At 31.9% G+C, this 17377-nt stretch overlaps 3 protein-coding genes across 10 annotated transcripts; 1 reads left to right on the top strand and 2 right to left on the bottom strand.

Moving 5' to 3' along the window:
- Nucleotides 1-3797: 3797 nt before the first annotated feature.
- Nucleotides 3798-14934, bottom strand: LOC115882683. 8 transcript variants are annotated; one of them, XM_030900876.1, is made up of 4 exons: nucleotides 14685-14911; nucleotides 14168-14270; nucleotides 14011-14075; nucleotides 3798-4664 (listed from the first exon to the last, which is right to left on the bottom strand). In XM_030900876.1, the coding sequence occupies exons 2-4, from the start codon at nucleotides 14174-14176 to the stop codon at nucleotides 4016-4018; spliced, it is 723 nt and encodes a 240-aa protein (XP_030756736.1). In that variant the 5' UTR covers nucleotides 14177-14270; nucleotides 14685-14911; the 3' UTR covers nucleotides 3798-4015. The 8 variants fall into 8 exon arrangements, with proteins under 8 accessions (XP_030756736.1, XP_030756735.1, XP_030756737.1 ...); XM_030900875.1 differs by having other exon boundaries at nucleotides 14011-14270; nucleotides 14685-14934; XM_030900877.1 differs by lacking the exon at nucleotides 14685-14911 and having other exon boundaries at nucleotides 14168-14411.
- A 308-nt stretch (nucleotides 14935-15242) lies between these two features.
- Nucleotides 15243-16002, top strand: LOC115882770 (coiled-coil domain-containing protein 58). Its single transcript, XM_030901011.1, has 3 exons — nucleotides 15243-15403; nucleotides 15464-15730; nucleotides 15780-16002. Exons 1-3 carry the CDS (start codon nucleotides 15359-15361, stop codon nucleotides 15882-15884), a joined length of 417 nt encoding a protein of 138 aa, XP_030756871.1. The 5' UTR covers nucleotides 15243-15358; the 3' UTR covers nucleotides 15885-16002.
- A 17-nt stretch (nucleotides 16003-16019) lies between these two features.
- Nucleotides 16020-17240, bottom strand: LOC115882769 (60S ribosomal protein L15). The gene is made up of 4 exons (XM_030901010.1): nucleotides 17163-17240; nucleotides 16795-16975; nucleotides 16334-16581; nucleotides 16020-16271 (listed from the first exon to the last, which is right to left on the bottom strand). Exons 2-4 carry the CDS (start codon nucleotides 16964-16966, stop codon nucleotides 16077-16079), a joined length of 615 nt encoding a protein of 204 aa, XP_030756870.1. The 5' UTR covers nucleotides 16967-16975; nucleotides 17163-17240; the 3' UTR covers nucleotides 16020-16076.
- Between the last annotated feature and the right edge of the window lie 137 nt (nucleotides 17241-17377).

The following is a 17377-nucleotide window of genomic DNA, read 5'->3' as shown; positions in this document are numbered from 1 at the left end:
AATCATCTGCCTGCCCTCCTACTACTTATTCTAAAATGTTAACGTGATTGACAAAGACGATACTATATCGCGTTTCTTTGATTGATTCGTTTTTGTGCGTCAGTCCATTGGTGTGCTTGCAATGCGACTAATGGGGCATTCCATTTTATATTTATAACCAAATATATGTTTTGACAAGACTTTGACAGTTAAAACAACAAATTACAACAGATTATATATTGATTATTATATGACTTGAAAGACCACGGCACTGGAATTAAGTTTTATGCGACCTTGAACAGATTAGTTCACATGGTAGCGACCGATGAATCACTCCCAAACATTCGTGGCGTTTACTATATGCGTCAATATATTCATTTCCCAGTTCATTTCCTCTTATGCCAGCAAGGATTGCAGTGACGTCAAAATTGATGCCGCAAAACTAACGATTTTATGGATAAATTAGATTCTAATCGGCCAAATTTGTCCATAGAAACTGCAGCCCTTGCTGACATGAGAGGAAGTGAAATAGGAATTGAATAATATTCACGTATGCAAACGAGTGGAAGTGAGACTGTAATCTACAGTGACATAATTGAGCGGTGAAATTTGGCCAAAGTACGTAATATGTATTATTTAAGGGATTAAGCAATTCTGTCTATTTACTGTTTTTGGCTATTGGCGGCTATTGGTCTTTGACTCATGACCCAGTTGACATTTTACTGAACACCTGTTCAAAATTTAAAGTACACTTGCGGTCTCTTTTGATGTACTAACTTAGATAATTTAAAAGCTAAAAAGTCAGTTTTAGTTAGCACATTTACTGTTCTGTTATTATTTTTTATACGAAAAAAAAATTCAAAATGTGTAGCTGTGCAATCATTAAAGCAAATGTGTAGCTTGTGGCAACTGGCAACCCTGGGACGAAGTAGTAGCGAGCGGATTGCAACGCAACGATCCACAAAATGCACATTCATCATAAATTGTGCATCTTAAGAATCAGCGGATTGGTTGGAGGAGGTCCATGGTCATGTTCTCACAATAGGAATTGATCTCAAATCCAAGAAGGCAATAGAGAAAGAGGGATATATTATCATCTATTATAGATTCGAGATCACTGACGCGCATAGTGACCTTGCTTTTGGTGATTGGACAGTTTGGTGGTGGTTTGGAGATCCATGAGCTATAGTTAGATATTTTTATTCCCATAAGGTGTAGACAGGAATGCAGACTGAAACAAATATACTGAAGATCATTTGTTCGTTCTTATAATGAATACCCACTTTAATATTGCTGACGCTCCTTTTCTTTAGTTTTTACCATTTTACTACTGTACGATCGAAAAAAACATCGTCAATTGACCTTTAAATTAGTGACTGGCTAGTAATTTCGGCACTGTCTTTGTCGGCATCGTGGGGACAAGGGAATTAAGAGTCTCAATACTTCCATTGACTTCGGTACTACTATACCACTTTTACTTCCTCTAAATGATCAAGTCTCTAAATGATCAGTCAAGACCTCTCTAACTCATTTCTATCAGGCTGACCTTTATTTTTCTATAAATTTGTCTAAAATTAATTTATTTTCAATTCAATGCCGTGTTTTACTTATTTATATAAATATTAATTTTTGACAGTTTTAAAACCAATGTTTTTAAGTTACATCGTCGATTACTATTTCTAAGGCTATTGTGACGTGTTTTTTTAGGTCGCACGGTAAATTTTTTATGATGAAGGGTAATAGATATCTGTTAGGATTACTAAATAGCTTATGTGTATTAAATTTGCTCGATATATTTTAGTTTTTTAACATTATTGACCTTATGTGATTTTAACAAAAAAACTTATAATTTCTAGATTTTATATTTAATAATTTCTTCATTTCCATATTTAATTTGGTAAGATATCATTTTATTTTCGTACATAATTAATCGTATATTTTAGCCTAGATACAAAACCAGATATTTTCAATTTTTGCATTAAAAGTACGGATAATCTTATTTTAAGTAAATATTTTCCTGAAGTTCAAAGCAAGTTATATCCAGTCACATAAAACATACCATTTTTTTTCGATTTTCTCAGTTTCAGTTATGATGGTTTTGAATCTAGGCGTTCATATTTTTTGGTGTATCACGTGTTGACAAAATAAAAAAAAATAAGGTATAGTTCCATTAAATTATATTTTTATCAGTTAAAATGTAGATAAAAAGTTGTGATCTTTTTTAGCTTATAGTTATCATGTTATCAATATTGACAGTATCAGACGACCGAGAAAAAAACGGCGTTAGAGTTGGCTTTGAAATTAAGACTGTTATTTTATATGTAAATTTATATAGTGAATGTGAACGTCTTCCAAGCCAACTTGACGCCGTTTTATTCGATTATACAGTATTCCATTTGGAAATAGCTGCAAACTATATATATTGTTGGGACTAATATATGTTCTGTAAATTTTGTTCAATAAAATTTTTAATTATAAAATTAAAAAAAATCTGTAATTGTTTGGGATATTTTTCCTTGAACAATCAAGTGAATGAAAGTATTAATGCTTAAAGTTATTTACTTTAAGCATTTATAGTCTCCTTTTTTAGTCCCCCCCCCCTCTATATACTTTATTATTACTGTTACTTTTTAATTGAGCTGTTAACGTAGTTGTAGTCTTAAAGTTTGTCTAAAGCCCCGTTTTCGGAACTTCGTTGTGTCGCTGGCTACACTGGTTGACATTTCAAAGAACCAATGAGAGCTGGACTAGACTCAGAACTGACAGCTCTTTGAATTTTGTATAAATCCCATCAGGGGCGGATACAGAAATTTATTTTAGGGGGGGCCCAAATAAAAAATAATGCCAAATATGCCTTTTAGGGCGCCATTTTTAACCCAAAAGCCTAATATTTAACCCAATTTACAGATTTTAGGGGGGGCCCATGGGCCCCCCTCTGTATCCGCCACTAAATCTCATTGGTTATTTTGACGTATCGCTGGCGACAGTATGAAGTTCTGAGAACGGGGCTTCTGAAACGGGGAATGGCAGAATAGATAATAGTTATCTGTCATTTTAATTCAAAGTAAATTATATTTTTTGGACGTCGTCTTTCGAAATATTCCCCAAATCGCAGACTTGAAGCATTTTTTGTTTGTGCTTTTGGTTTGTGCTATAGCGTTATCATACACGTCAGAGGTCAAAAAGATAGGAATATAGATCACATACAAAATATATAGATTACATACAAAATGAAACACAAATGGAGGTGAAAACTATAATTTATTGAACATACATTGCCCATTCGCTCGAAACTCGCATTCACACGTTTCCTCACTTCTTAATATTATATACATATAAGAAAAATAGATACATATCATCGGTAGATCACATTAACATTATTTTTTTAACGTCTAGTCAAGAAAACAATAGAAAATAAATTATTTATTCCAAAAAAAATCAGGTACTCATGTACCAGCGCCTCCCTACATAGACGACCAGAAATTCATCTCTCTCAGTTCAGAAGGTTTGGCCTTGAACACTTGGTTCTTTGACTTGGAAACTTCTTCCACACTAACAGTCGAAGAGGCTCTATGGCTCTATCCAGTTCGTCCTTCTTTTCTTCCCCTATGAAACCCATAGAGTGAGAAATCTCCCTTTTGGCGAGCAATACCGATAGTACCTGTTCATCTTCCTCTTTGCTTTGGGGGAGGTTAGGGGACAAGCTGGCAAGGATTTACTACCCCCCAGCGGTAGAGGTCAAATTTTGCATGCAACTGTATCGAAATAATAAGAATATAGGGCGCCCCCAAACTATAATACAAAATGAAACACTAATGCAGGTGAAAACTATAATTTATTGAACATACATTGCCCATTCGCTCCAAACTCGCATTCACACGCCTCCTCACTTCTTAATACTGTATACATATATAAGAAAAAAGATACATATCATCGGTAGATCACATTAACATTATTTTTTAACGTCTAGTCAAGAAAACAATAAAAAATAAATTAGTTATTCCAAAAAATCAGGTATTCGTGTACCAGCGCCTTCCTACATAGACGTAGGCGACCAGAAATTCATCTCTCTCAGTTCAGAAGGCTTGGCCTTGAACACTTGGTTCTTTGACTTGGAAACTTCGTCCACACTGACAGTCGAAGAGGCTCTATCCAGTTCCTCCTTCTTTTCTTCCCCTATGAAACCCATAGAGTGGGAAATTTCCCTTTTGGCGAGCAATCCCGATAGTATCCAGCCTTTGGACTTGTCACTTTCAACATAGGGACTCGTAAAGTACCTGTTCATCTTCCTCTTTGCTTTGGGGGAGGTTAGGGGAGAAGCTGGCAAGGATTTACTACCTCTTCTGCGGTAGGGGTCAAATTTGGCAAGTAACTGTTCGCACTCTTCGGCTGGTTCGGGTGTCTTTTCTGTGGGGACCCTTCCTGAGACGATCTGGTTGGCTACGCGCAATATGGAAGTGCCCACTTGGGCCGTTTCACTTTTAAAACCGTCGTCAGTGCCTTTGGGCCGTACTTTCGAGATGGAAGGGTTGTCCGAGGCGTAGGGCAATGTGACTTGAGACAGCGTCCCCTGGACAGCTGTGGCGTCTTTCATAGCTTCAGGGTCCGTTTTGCTCGATGGATATCGGTAGTAGTACATGAAACTGTCATCGGTCGGTGACAAGTTGCTCTGATCCAAATCGAATCTGTAACAATAAGAAAAATGTTTGTTTAATGACGGAATTCATTTGAAATAAAACTATTCTGTCAAACACTTATTGTTTTTGTTTTTTGATTTATACAACTATAACGTTTTGGATAGCTCTGAGTCTTCGTTATCAAGGACAATACTAAAACTCAAATACCGAAAGAAAACGGCGTCCGTTTGGCTTGGAAATGACGATCGATAATTCATTTCATAGCCATCTCTGACGCCATTTTTTTTCGATCATATTGTATAATATTATAATCTATGCTATCATAACAGACAGTTCTGTTTTGTCTGTTATTTTAACTCGCAGGTGAATTATTGTATTGGGAGACTGTTGAATTGTGAAAAATTATCCCTTTTATGTGAGTATATTGTTTCCTTAAAGTAATTTCTAGTAGTCTTTGAATTCCAAGAAATTTTCATTTCAATATTTTTTTTGTGGTAAAATTTCCATAATCTTGTAATGAATGGCAAAAGTTAAAAAATGCTTACCGTTTTTTAAATTTTAAACACTTCATTACTACCGATAACAAGCTCTAATGTTATTATGCATTTGCGTCAAAACATAGAAACAATTAAAAAAAAGTGACGCGTTAGCCTGGGTCGTAAATTTTAAACGATAAATTTATTACATTATTACAACAGCCAGATAAAATTCTAGGAAAGTTCTATATTTTATCTTTTGAGTATTCCCAGACTTATTAACGACTAGATACACTGAATGATAATTTGTTTATTTTATTTTTGTTTACATAAATGTCACTTCAGAAAACAAGAGCGGGAACACATTTTCTAGATGCATTTCTCAATTGCACTTTGTATCTTAAAATTATTGATTTTTTCTACTGTATATAGTTAAATTTATTCATTTCTCAGAACTACTAAGTCCGGATAAGTATTTCGATATGTAAACATTACTTTTAACTTGTTTGACCTCTATGTAATCGGAATACTAACTTTGATAAACAATTAAAAAAAAAGTTATTTAAAAAATTGCCACACGCAGTTTCTAGTAATGTTTATCTTTATTAGTTGATACTATACATATGGTTTTTCCCATCAAGTGTTTCTAACATTAATTTTTTATTCTTATCAGTTACACGGAATGAGTATTATAAAAATTTTAACATTTTAATCCTTACCACTGTTATCTAGGTATTTGTCAAGATCTATTTAGGTATGCATACTTTATTTTATATAAAATGGTTGCTACTACAATTATAAATATCTACAGTATTATAGGCAGAATAATACATACAAATATCTCATAGAGATTAGGCTTAACAAATTTTAAGGTACAAGTATACCTATGGGCCTTTATGGGCATGCAAAATAGAATAACATATATTTAAAAATATTAAAATTAACACAAAAAATATTAGTTTTCTGGCCACAGACACGAAAAAGAGATTTACCACCCATTTAAAATAAGGCTGTACTTAAACTGCCGTTAAACGGTAGCTTACTAAAATGCCGTTAATAGGTATGACGTCGTTGATGTGACGCACTTGACGGCTTTATGAAATATAGGAATTTTATAAGGACTAACCAACACTATCCACCCCTCCAAATAACCAACTTAACCAACGCAACTAACCTCGACACTGATAAAAAATATAAAAAACAAATACAAATTAGTAAAAATCAACCAACCCCACCAAATAACCAACTAACCAATGAATTAACACCCTCCAAATAACCACGCTAACCAACCCGCCAAATAACTAAACCATTCCAATCAAAAAGAGTGAAAGCAATGCAATAAGATCACGCTATAAGCAAAAAAAATATAAAAAAGTCTTGGTCGGCGTGAGATTTGAATCAGCCACTGATCCACAGGTGCTCTTGCAAAATGCTTAAGGTTAGGCATTACTTTCCGCCAACATGAACGACGTCACAATATCTATTAACGGCATTTTAGTAGGCTACCGTTTAACGGCTGTTTAAGTACATCGTTAAAATAATTGTTTAAATTATTTCTTGTCATGGTTGAACAGCTTTAAATTAATGTTACTATCTTACGTAAATACAACTCGACATTGCCCGATCTTATTCTGTATTTGTTGCATCATGGCAAACAGCAGTAATATCAAATAAAATTAGAGTTTTCAAATTGATATTATTCTTGCAAAATGTTATTTTTTGGTATCCTAATTGCCTATTTACTAATTACATTTGTTCTTTATTTTGATATCTATTTTTTAGTCCTATAAGGGTATTGACAGATAAATAAATTTTAAATGGACGTATTGTCCAATTGTCCAAGATAAAATTATATTACACCTAGTTAACATTTCCTGAAATTTATTGATTTTCACAGAAAAATACCTGAAAAATTCTAGGAATAGAATAAATTATACTTTTCTTTTGTAAACAAGATAATTAAGATATAGTTATATTCCTCGTAATTGTTTACCTGAACAGTGACAATGCAAATGAAATTTTAGAAATGTAGAAATAAGTTCGAATATCCTTGATTTTGGTTTAAAAAAGATATTTTGTTCTAATAATCCATGATCTAGATACAAAAAATACCGAAATAATTTTGTACATATATATTGAACGCAATAGCTAGGTGTAAATTCTAAATATACATCGTTTTGAACTACTTTAAATGAATGAAAGCCAAAATTTAGAATAAAATGACCTAAAAAAATATATTTAAGAGTTTTTGGTGAAGAATTTTTCCTGTGCCAACCAAATTTGAAAGTACTATATGATCAAGAAGTTTTATGATCATGTGGGGTAATTTTTGGGTCGTTTGTCATCACAGAAGACATATTTTATCATATTGTACATAAATATTTTAAGAAATAAGCAAATATCATTAGTTTTTGCATATATTTAACACAATAACGCAGAATGCAAAAACAGATAAAACACCTAAGAGAATATTAGTACATATTAAATAAAAAATTCAAAAATCTCAAACAAGGAAAAACAAATATAAAACAAAATTAATTGAATTATACAAACATTTAAAATAAATCAAAATAATCTTGTGTCTTATAAAAACATCAAATACTATTACTTTTTTAAATGAGCTTTTAAAAGGTCATTGATTTTTTAAAAGATCAGAAAATGTTAATGCATAAGTAACACTAGTTAAGACTGTATGCAAATTTAATACAGAATAACACCTCACTCAATAATTGAAAGAAATAAAAAGTAAAAGAAATTATCTAACAATATCAAATTTTTTTTTAACAAAGTAAAGAAAAGAAAATACGAAAAAAATAATTCCTAATAAATTTAAGAGATTTGAGACAAAACCTAGGGACAAAAGAGCTTACAAAACAATGTTTTGATAACCCCTACAATATTTTAAGAAATATCAAATAACAACGCACCTGTTTGTAAGTGAAGAATAATGGGGAAACCAAACCATCATTAAATCAGTCTTAATAAACAAAAACAAACCACAACTAGATACGACAAAACAATCAATAAATTGCAACTAAACTCTCTGCGCTTCGATAGAACACAAACTACCTCCCACTTACCGAAAGCTCAACTTAAATACTCCGAAATCTCCGGCTTGTTCTAGAACGGACTTTAGTATCTAGCAGGCCTCGATGACGCCACAGGTTCAACGTCACACCCGAGCTACGCCATTGGTCGAATTCTAAAGGCCCGACCTCCCACAACCTGTAGCCGCTTACCTGAGGTAGAATAATAAGTCGATTAACTGTAAATCGACCCTTAGAGAATTTTATACTGGATGTTCTGTAAGAAAAACGAGGCGATAGAGCGAATGAAAGGTTTGGACTGAGAAAAAACGCAAAAAAAAACACGCAAAACTAGTTTAAAACTACGTGTGCCAAGAATTTCCTCGACCAATAAGATGGAATGGTATCGGTGACGTCAACATGACGTTAGGACGCGCGAATAAATATTTTTAAAGCGTTACACGTGGATGTTTACTAACGAAATATGAGTAAGGATGCTGTTTATCTCTCTCAAACTGTAGTCGCTTACCTGAGGTAATAACTCGATGACTGTAAACCATCATTCAAGAATTTTATACTGGATATATACGTCTAGTTAAGAAAAACGATACCATATAGACTGAAATGTTTGGAATGAGAAAAAAAAACGCAAAAAAACACGCTAAACTAGTTTTAAGAAACGCGTGCCAAGAATTTCATCGACTAATAAGATGGAATGGAATCGGTGACGTCAACATGACGTTAGGACGCGTGAATAAATATTTTTAAAGCGTTACATGTGGATGTTTACTAACGAAATACGAGTAAAGATGTTGTCTAAAGTACTAATTAACGAAATATGCATAATATTTACAACTAATTATGAACAGAGTAAAGTATTTACCAACGTGGGTCAACTGTTGCAGATGTAGTTCGCTGGAGGCGTCAATATTTGCTCAATTTATTGGTACATACATACCACCGAAAATTAGCTTGTGGTTAAGATAAGATTAATAAACATTTGTTAGAAGTGTAAATAGGACAAAATTACAAGAAAAACTGATCACCAGATCAATTAACAATAAAAAACGTATATAACACTTTAAATATTGATTAGTAATACATAATAATAATCGGTATATGTAAAATAAAAACCAAGGTAATAGACGGTTATCTACAGAATCAAATCCTTCAAATGGCAATGTGCAGGACACCTGGCAAGAAGGTCCGACAACAGATGGACCACAAAAATTACAAAATGGTACCCACGAGGAATTAGAGTCCATTTCACTACTCCGAAAAAGTAGCAAAATAAGCGTTCGGCATTTAATGTTTTATGCAAAACTAACTAGGTATTTTTACACCAATGAAGAAGGAAATTAAAGATAAAGAATTATACTATATCCATATTGTAGCACATTTTTAGACAACTTCTTTATTTTTAAGATTTTGATGGTCAAACATCAACAAAATATTCCTTATGTTTGGAATAAATTTTCTCGAAAATAAAGACATAATTTAAAATTCCGTTACAATACGGAAATAGATTGTGATTTGTGATTACAGTGATATATAATTTATATAGATTTGTAACAAATTACTCGCTATTTTATGGCAAATGCTGAAGCTCTGCAAACCTTAATCAAGTCTTAATGAAAGAACGTGTTTGGAATTTTGGGTGTGGCTTAACACGACAGGATCGGGCTAAGCCTTAGGCAGATTTCTGAAATAAAATATATATTTCCTTCGGCCACACACCCGCTTTACCCGACCCCTGAGAGCGACCCGAACAGTACAGCGTAATAGATTCTTAAGAGACCTAGAAGAAGACCAAACCTAAGGGATAACTTGGGTTCGTATAGCCAACAATAGACAACAATGAGTCCAACTACAAAGACTATCTAAATATGTGAGGGAGGCTACCCCTCATAATTGGAAATGGTTGAATAAGCTGGAAAAAAATGTTAAGTTCAATTTTGAATAGAATTTTGAATTATTTGTATCTACCACAAACAAAAACATTATCTAGAAAATACTTATGGTTCTTTAATGTTAATTACATTGTTAATTTTGACACAGTGCATTCTTTTTTCATTGTTATTTTCAGAACGTTCAGCTTTGTGTTAATTTTATGATAGGGAATTCAATGAAATAAACATCGACGAGGAAATCACATGTCTGTTGACCTTTTAAACGGTTCGTGGCCTGTTGCCAAGTTCCACCGGAGAATATAGAACTTATACGGTTTGGAACGGACAAAGATTTTATTGTTCGCCTTGAGGACTAATATATTTCCAGCAAAGGTGCATTAAAAAGGTGAGAATAATTGACGAATTGACTAAATGAAGTATCTTTCTCCAATACAGATTCTGTACTAGGATAAAATTTAAAATTAAGTAAATTTGAATATTATATGATCGATTGTCATCTCAGTCATTGGCTTCTGTGGCAAATAGTCATGACTGTCTTAAGTTGAGAATAAAATTAGTACCATCTAACGTTCAAAGTGCAAAGAAGTACTTGCTTCAGAACAAAATGTCGGTAGAAATTATACAGTAAAAATTTGGAAGGAACTAACTAGATTTTAGAATTTAACTAGATAAATTGAAGAACACAGAAGTTAGCTTGATCAACATACAGCTGTTGTCTGTAATCTGTACATTTTCTGTTTCCTCAACTGCCTGCAAATTTTGTGGAATACCACCCAAAATACACACTTTTATGCAAATACATAATAATGTCAATGCTTGAATTTATTTGAGAAGAGAAAAAATTTTGAACCTAACCAACAATTCGTATTTATAGTGGTTTACAGTAATTTTGTTCAATTATACGAATATTCTCGTTGATTATTGGTTTGAAATAAATATGACGATGTCCTCCAATAAAAATGCGAGTTGTTTAACTCTAATAATTCTAATTCTGAGCTACCAAATGAGCTAAATGCTTTACCTAGAGCGTTATTCAGAAGTTACAAACCTATCGATGAAAATATGCATGAAAATTTACTTCCTAGCACAAAATCAGAGAATATTGGTACCCAGGTACAGTCAAGTTTATTATAATGCTTTTCTTAGCTTTAAATCAAATGTTTTGCTTATCAATTTGTTTGCCATAGTGACACGTTTAGGAACTATATGATTACAAAGATTTCCCGTTAACATTGCTTGATACGTTTTGACTGCTCAGGTAAGACTGACAGGTAAAACCGTATGTGTAGACGGACCTTTATAAATGAATGGTCCCGTAATTTATTTATAATGATGAAACCAAGCATATTATAATATCACAGCCGTCTGTTCGACTTTTATTCTCTTCAATCCGGTTCAATCCAGTTTTTATTTTATATCGAATTAAAAAAGCGTGTTGGTGTCGCTATTTGGCCTGTAGTCAGCTATGTAAATGCGTTTTTTATGACCAGGAATAATGCAGATGTCTCGTGACAAGGTCACCCATTTATTAGTCTAAATTGGATATTAAGCTAAAGTCCATCGTGTAAATGCGATTGTTTATGCGAAGTAATCTAAATAGTATTTAAGAATACATTAAACTGTAAGCATGCCATTGAATGGAAACATTCGAAACTACACTATAATAAACGTTAACAATCGTTTATTATTATAATTATTTTGAATGAAAAATAAACACTTAATATAATCTTTTTGACCAGTTTATAATAAAAGACATAAAGAATGACCTAAATAAGATACTAATTATCAATCATTGCCATTTCTAAAGTTACCGTGACACGTTTTTTTTTCGATGGTACCCCAGTAAACGCAGACGGTAGACGGACTTTAGGGTTCAATATATTTTAAATTATTCTAGAAATGTGGTGAGAACCTGAAGAAAAAAGTGTCTAGAAGAAATGACATTTCTTCTGACCTCTTAGGGCCTTAGGGCAGGTAGACTTTTCACAAAAATATACCTAGTAGGCATTGTTCGAGGATGAATATACAAAGATCATATTGTCTGAATTTGGTTACCTATTTCTTGGGTCTAGGACCAATATAAAATACGAATATGAAATGTTTTAAAAATTTCTTGAGGTACTAAGATACCTTATGCTTATTTAAAGATAAATGAATGAGCTTTATGGTGTAACAGAATAGTCAACATCAGCAAAAAATATAGGGTATCAATAAAATTTTCAAATAAAGATACCCATGGATTGTTAGTAATTTCTGCAACTATAAAAATAAAACAGCAACATGTTCTATATGCTTGCAAAATCAAAAATACATATATAGTCAAGTTTATTGGAATAAATGTATATAAAATATTTGCCAGATTCATAAAAAGAATCAAGGTTATCATAGAACAAGTTGCCAAAAATTTGTGTCTGGCTATTCTGGCTAACTACAGCAAAAAGCGTGTGGTCCTTGATGCAGTATAGCATATCTTTGACCTTTTGATTCTCAAATTTATAAGAAAAAAAATGTATTCCATTCCAACATATGGTGGAATATTTTTCAGTAAATATTGATTTAAAATTTAAGCTTATCAAATTATTTACACACTCATAGAACAAAGTTGGTATTTAAATTGAAAATTGGTTTACTTTTTGTTAAAATATCAACACCCTCAGAGTAACAACAAATATAGACTTTTTACATTTTCCTATTTGCCTTCCATATAGATTGTTTACATTCTTAACAAGCACACGACCTACAGGTCATTTATATACAGGGTGTATCGAGAAAAAATTCAGAAAACTATCGCTTTTATAAAACTATAACAATTATTTTTGTAGTTGAAAATGCTGACAAGTGTCTACTGCATTTGTATCTGGATTTAACGTGCAAACAAATATTAAATTTATTTGTTTACCTGTATAACTAGTTAAAAATTTCTGTATAATTTCTAATTTTATAATAAATAACTTTATATTCAAGTTTGCTATATTTTTATGTAAAGTTCAATAAAAAGTTAATATTCCATTTAATTTCGGTCAGGTCAATGACACATTAGTAGGAATTTTTAGGCATAACTAAACAAAGACAAACCATAAATATTACAAGCTTAAAACAGTAAAAAAGCTAAGGTCAGTGCCTGAAGAAAGTTGGGACAAAGACCTTGATGACATCTCATTGCACTTGGTTGAAAGTGATGAACAAAGTGAAATTTAAAATATCTTACGTCCAAAAATTGTGTATAATTTTGACACAAACATAGCCCTAACACAAAAATACTATACAATTAAAACAAAAAAAAACTGGCGTCATAGTAGCTTTTGAAATGTGAATCCATATTTCTGTCTGAATCCCGTTACAATGAAAACAATAATAAATTTTATTGGGTAAGAATTTTTAGACAAAAAAGACAATAAGAGTATAATCAAAAAGTTTTATAGTCAAGCGGGTTTTTGAAAGAGCAATACTTTTTGTTGAACACTGACATTTATTATAAAATTAATAATTAAATTTCAGCGATGATCTGTTTCTACGTCAAAAAATGCTTAAAACAAAAAAAAAATACAGAAAGAAAATAATCAAGGACATTCACTTAAATGTTACAATAAAAAATATATTTCTCCATACAAAATATTAACACATTAGAAATTTATTAACAAATAAAATTTAATACCTACTCAGCAAATTTCAATTTAATGCAATGACACATACCAATATAATAAGTGTGGATATAGATTATGCATGAGAGATCTATAAAATTCATGATTTACCTACAGTGTAAACACATCTGGTTGCCATAGCAACATAAAAAAGGAAATATTTATAATAAGCAATATGAGATACATAAAAAATGTACTTACTTACATAAAAAAAGGAATAGCATGCTCACTTCTTATTTATTAGAAATAAAGTAGGCACTTATGACTACAAATTGTTAGTAACAATCATGCACTAAGTAATTTTCTGGCCCCAAATAGAAGTTTTTTTTATATAAACTCACCGATCTGTCATTTTATTCTTCATCCATTTTGGCAACGACATTCCAGATGACAATGAGCGGTCTTCCTGAGTTGCCATTATATTTCCAACAGGCAAAATGGGTAAATTTTTAAAGTAAATTTACAATTGAAGTTGCAGATTTGGTGTGATATACTCACTAATATCATTAATTGGTTATTGCCAATTAATATCCTTGTAAAACTGTCTACAATCTCCACACTGGTTCTATTCTCATGAGTATGCTTTAGAGATGGTGTGAATCTGAAAATATATATACCAACTTAGATAAATAACTCAGTCAGATGATTATTTTGGAGCGTCGTTAACGAAAATATGCAATGCTTTGGCCAAATGTTACATATAAAACAAGTAGAGATAGAGAACTTTTAACATATTGAACTGTGTTCCCTGCTAGTCTAGCAAAAAATCTAAATATAGATAACAAAAATACAGTACGTTGTGTAAGTTGTTTCTTAAAATCTCAACAAGTTATCAGCGAGTCAAAGAAAACAATATTATGATAACGTAAATGGAGTTAAAGAGCTGGTTAAACCAATGCAAATAAATCTAGTTAAAACTGACATGAATAATTGGATATATTCGAACAAAAACTGTACTTTAATATACAGCATAATAAAAGGAATATTTAAGACTGAATTTATGTATATTATTTACCTTAGAAAACGTAATATATATAGTATTTATATTAAAAATGTTACCCATCTTTCCGTGACACCACTACAGAAAGAACTGGAAAGAAAATGGCGATCGGAGAACGGATTAATTTAATTATTTATTTATTGATTTAGCAAAATGACAGTTCTGATTTTATTTCATTAGTAGATTAGGAGTATATTCAGAGTTTCAAACTTTTAAAATAGTTAAACGAGTTAAACAATAAAAATAGTAGTGTAATATCTATTCACAGTTAAATTTTCTATAAAAGTAATTTTTAATTTTTTAATTTAGCTTTCTTCATTTTTTAAATCAAGGATGGGTTTATAGATTTTTACTTTACACCTATTTAACCATTTGTGCTATGCCATTTGTGTAAAAATTTGTAAATTACAGGAATAAAATTTTATACATTCGATTTTTTGTACATTCATTAAAAAAGTAACAAGTGTCTTTTATTTTTATTTTAATTATTAGGATTTAGTATTTCAGATCCGAAAATTGTATTATGTTAACCTTTTTAGTGCTCTCGAAAGATGTCGCCTTCATCATTAAAAAGACATGCTTTCCTTATCTATGATAGAGAGAGAGTTTGTAAGGTTATGGTTATGAATTTTTATTTTTAATACAAAAAAATAACAAATTATATGAAAAACAATTAGATATCAAAAGGCATGCCAGCAGCGATCATGGAATGTGCCGATTTTAGTGAATTTCAGGTAAAATATAATATTTTTCCATGATTTTCCACTACCACCCCTGCCAAACATTTTTTACAGGAGGCTCTAAAGACAATGAGAAGAAGTGATGATATTATAATAAATACTATAAATTCCGTAGTTTGTACCGGCTCTTTTCATGCCGATGAGGCTGCCGCTTGCAAAGACATATTTAATCAAATAAACCAAGGTCATGAGAAAAGGGAAAATCTTATACGGAATTGCATTTCGTACACGACAAATAACGTAAAGAGACTGAAGGTTGAAAGAGAAAATAAGACTGATGATATTCAGCTGAATAAATCCCTTAGGGCTGAACAGACTAAAGTATTATGTCATAAATAAATAGACCGAAAATAAAATTTATTTTTTTTAGCTGAGGATGTTACAAGTAGAAATATCAGTTGAAGACTTAATTAAAGAAAGATCAATTAAGGTATTTAATGAGAAATGCAGAAGATATTTTAAGCCTCCATTATGATATTGTAGATATTTAACTTTTTTGTAGCGGTTTTATTAGAATATATTCAATTATACAACTCAAGGAACTTACTTTATAAATTTTTAAGAATAAAATTGTTGAAGTTAAAATTATTTGTTCTTATTAAAATAACCATTTTTTCAATTTTTATTTTTTTATTCTTACAATCAATATAGATAAAAAATATATAATTTAACGCTTTCTGCGCAACTGGAGTGAGTTCCTCCTGAGCCAAGCGGCTCTTCTGGAACCACCTTTCGTTTGCGAGAATCTGTGTCCCTTGCCAAGACCACGTGATGACTTGCCTACAGATGTCTTTCCCCGAAGTTCACGATGTTTATGTACAGCATTCACAATCCAGTTCACCTTAGGATCATTTCTGATAGCCTGTATAAAGCAAATAAATGCACTCAAACATTGTAATTTGTTATATTTTATTGTTAACTTACGCTGTGTGATGGGTCAACTAAAATAATTTCATAATATTTATATGTAGAATCTTGGCCAACCCAGTAGGAGTTCAATACTCTCAAACCGCCACAACGTCTTCCTACACGTTCTTCGGCGATCGATTGGAGTTTACGTACGGGTTTCAATTCGTTAACTCCATGGCTTTTTGGTTTGCCGTAAGTTGCACCTTTGGGTACTGGGCGTTTACGTCCACCACGACGTACGCGAATACGGAATATAACGAAACCTACAAAATATATTACATGAATTTTCATACTTTATTTGTTGGAGTAACAAGAATGTTGCAGAGTTCTAGATAGTTTTTAACATAATGAATTAAAAACATGCTGGCCAATGCAAATAATTATTTAGCACCATTGCAAAAGTTAAACAACTATAGTAAAAGTTGAAAACTGATCGATGGTGCTCACCACATTATAGAAAATGTTAATCAAAGTACCTTGTTTCGCCTTGTATCCTAGTCTGCGAGCTTTGTCAGGACGACTTGGTCTCGGAGCTCTGTGGAGTTTAGTAAGCTGGCGATATTGCCATACTCGAACTCTTAACAAAAAGCGGAGCACATCACTTTGTTTTTTCCTATAAAGTTCTTGGATATATTTGTAAGCTCCCATGGCGGAGACCTGAAAAAATGTAACAACTGTCAATACAAATTTGTAAAAAAATGTATTTTTCGGTGTGGCCGGCTTTAAATATTGACGAAAAAATACGAGTAATAGTATTAGAATTTCTCCTAAACCATAAAATTGAAATATTTCTTAAAGATGAATTCAATATTTATTGAAAAATAAATAATCTCCATAAACATACCTACAAATTTTGATTTCACTTCAAAAAGAGCTTTGACAGATGACAGAATCAAAATAAACGCTCCCTGTATAATATTTTGGTGCTGCCATCTATGCCTCAATGTTGGAAAATCGTTATTACAGAGTCCTTCTGTGAACCACAGATATGCATTTTTTAAGATATCCATGGAATAAATATATTTTTCAAGGATGAACCGTATGTCTGTGTAAAGTAAA

The sequence above is a fragment of the Sitophilus oryzae genome, unplaced genomic scaffold (assembly GCF_002938485.1).
Source record: "Sitophilus oryzae breed Bouriz unplaced genomic scaffold, Soryzae_2.0 scaffold_179_pilon_pilon, whole genome shotgun sequence".
NCBI lineage: Eukaryota > Metazoa > Arthropoda > Insecta > Coleoptera > Curculionidae > Sitophilus > Sitophilus oryzae.
Note: the sequence above shows the minus strand (reverse complement) of the source record. Positions and strands in the feature narration are given on the sequence as shown.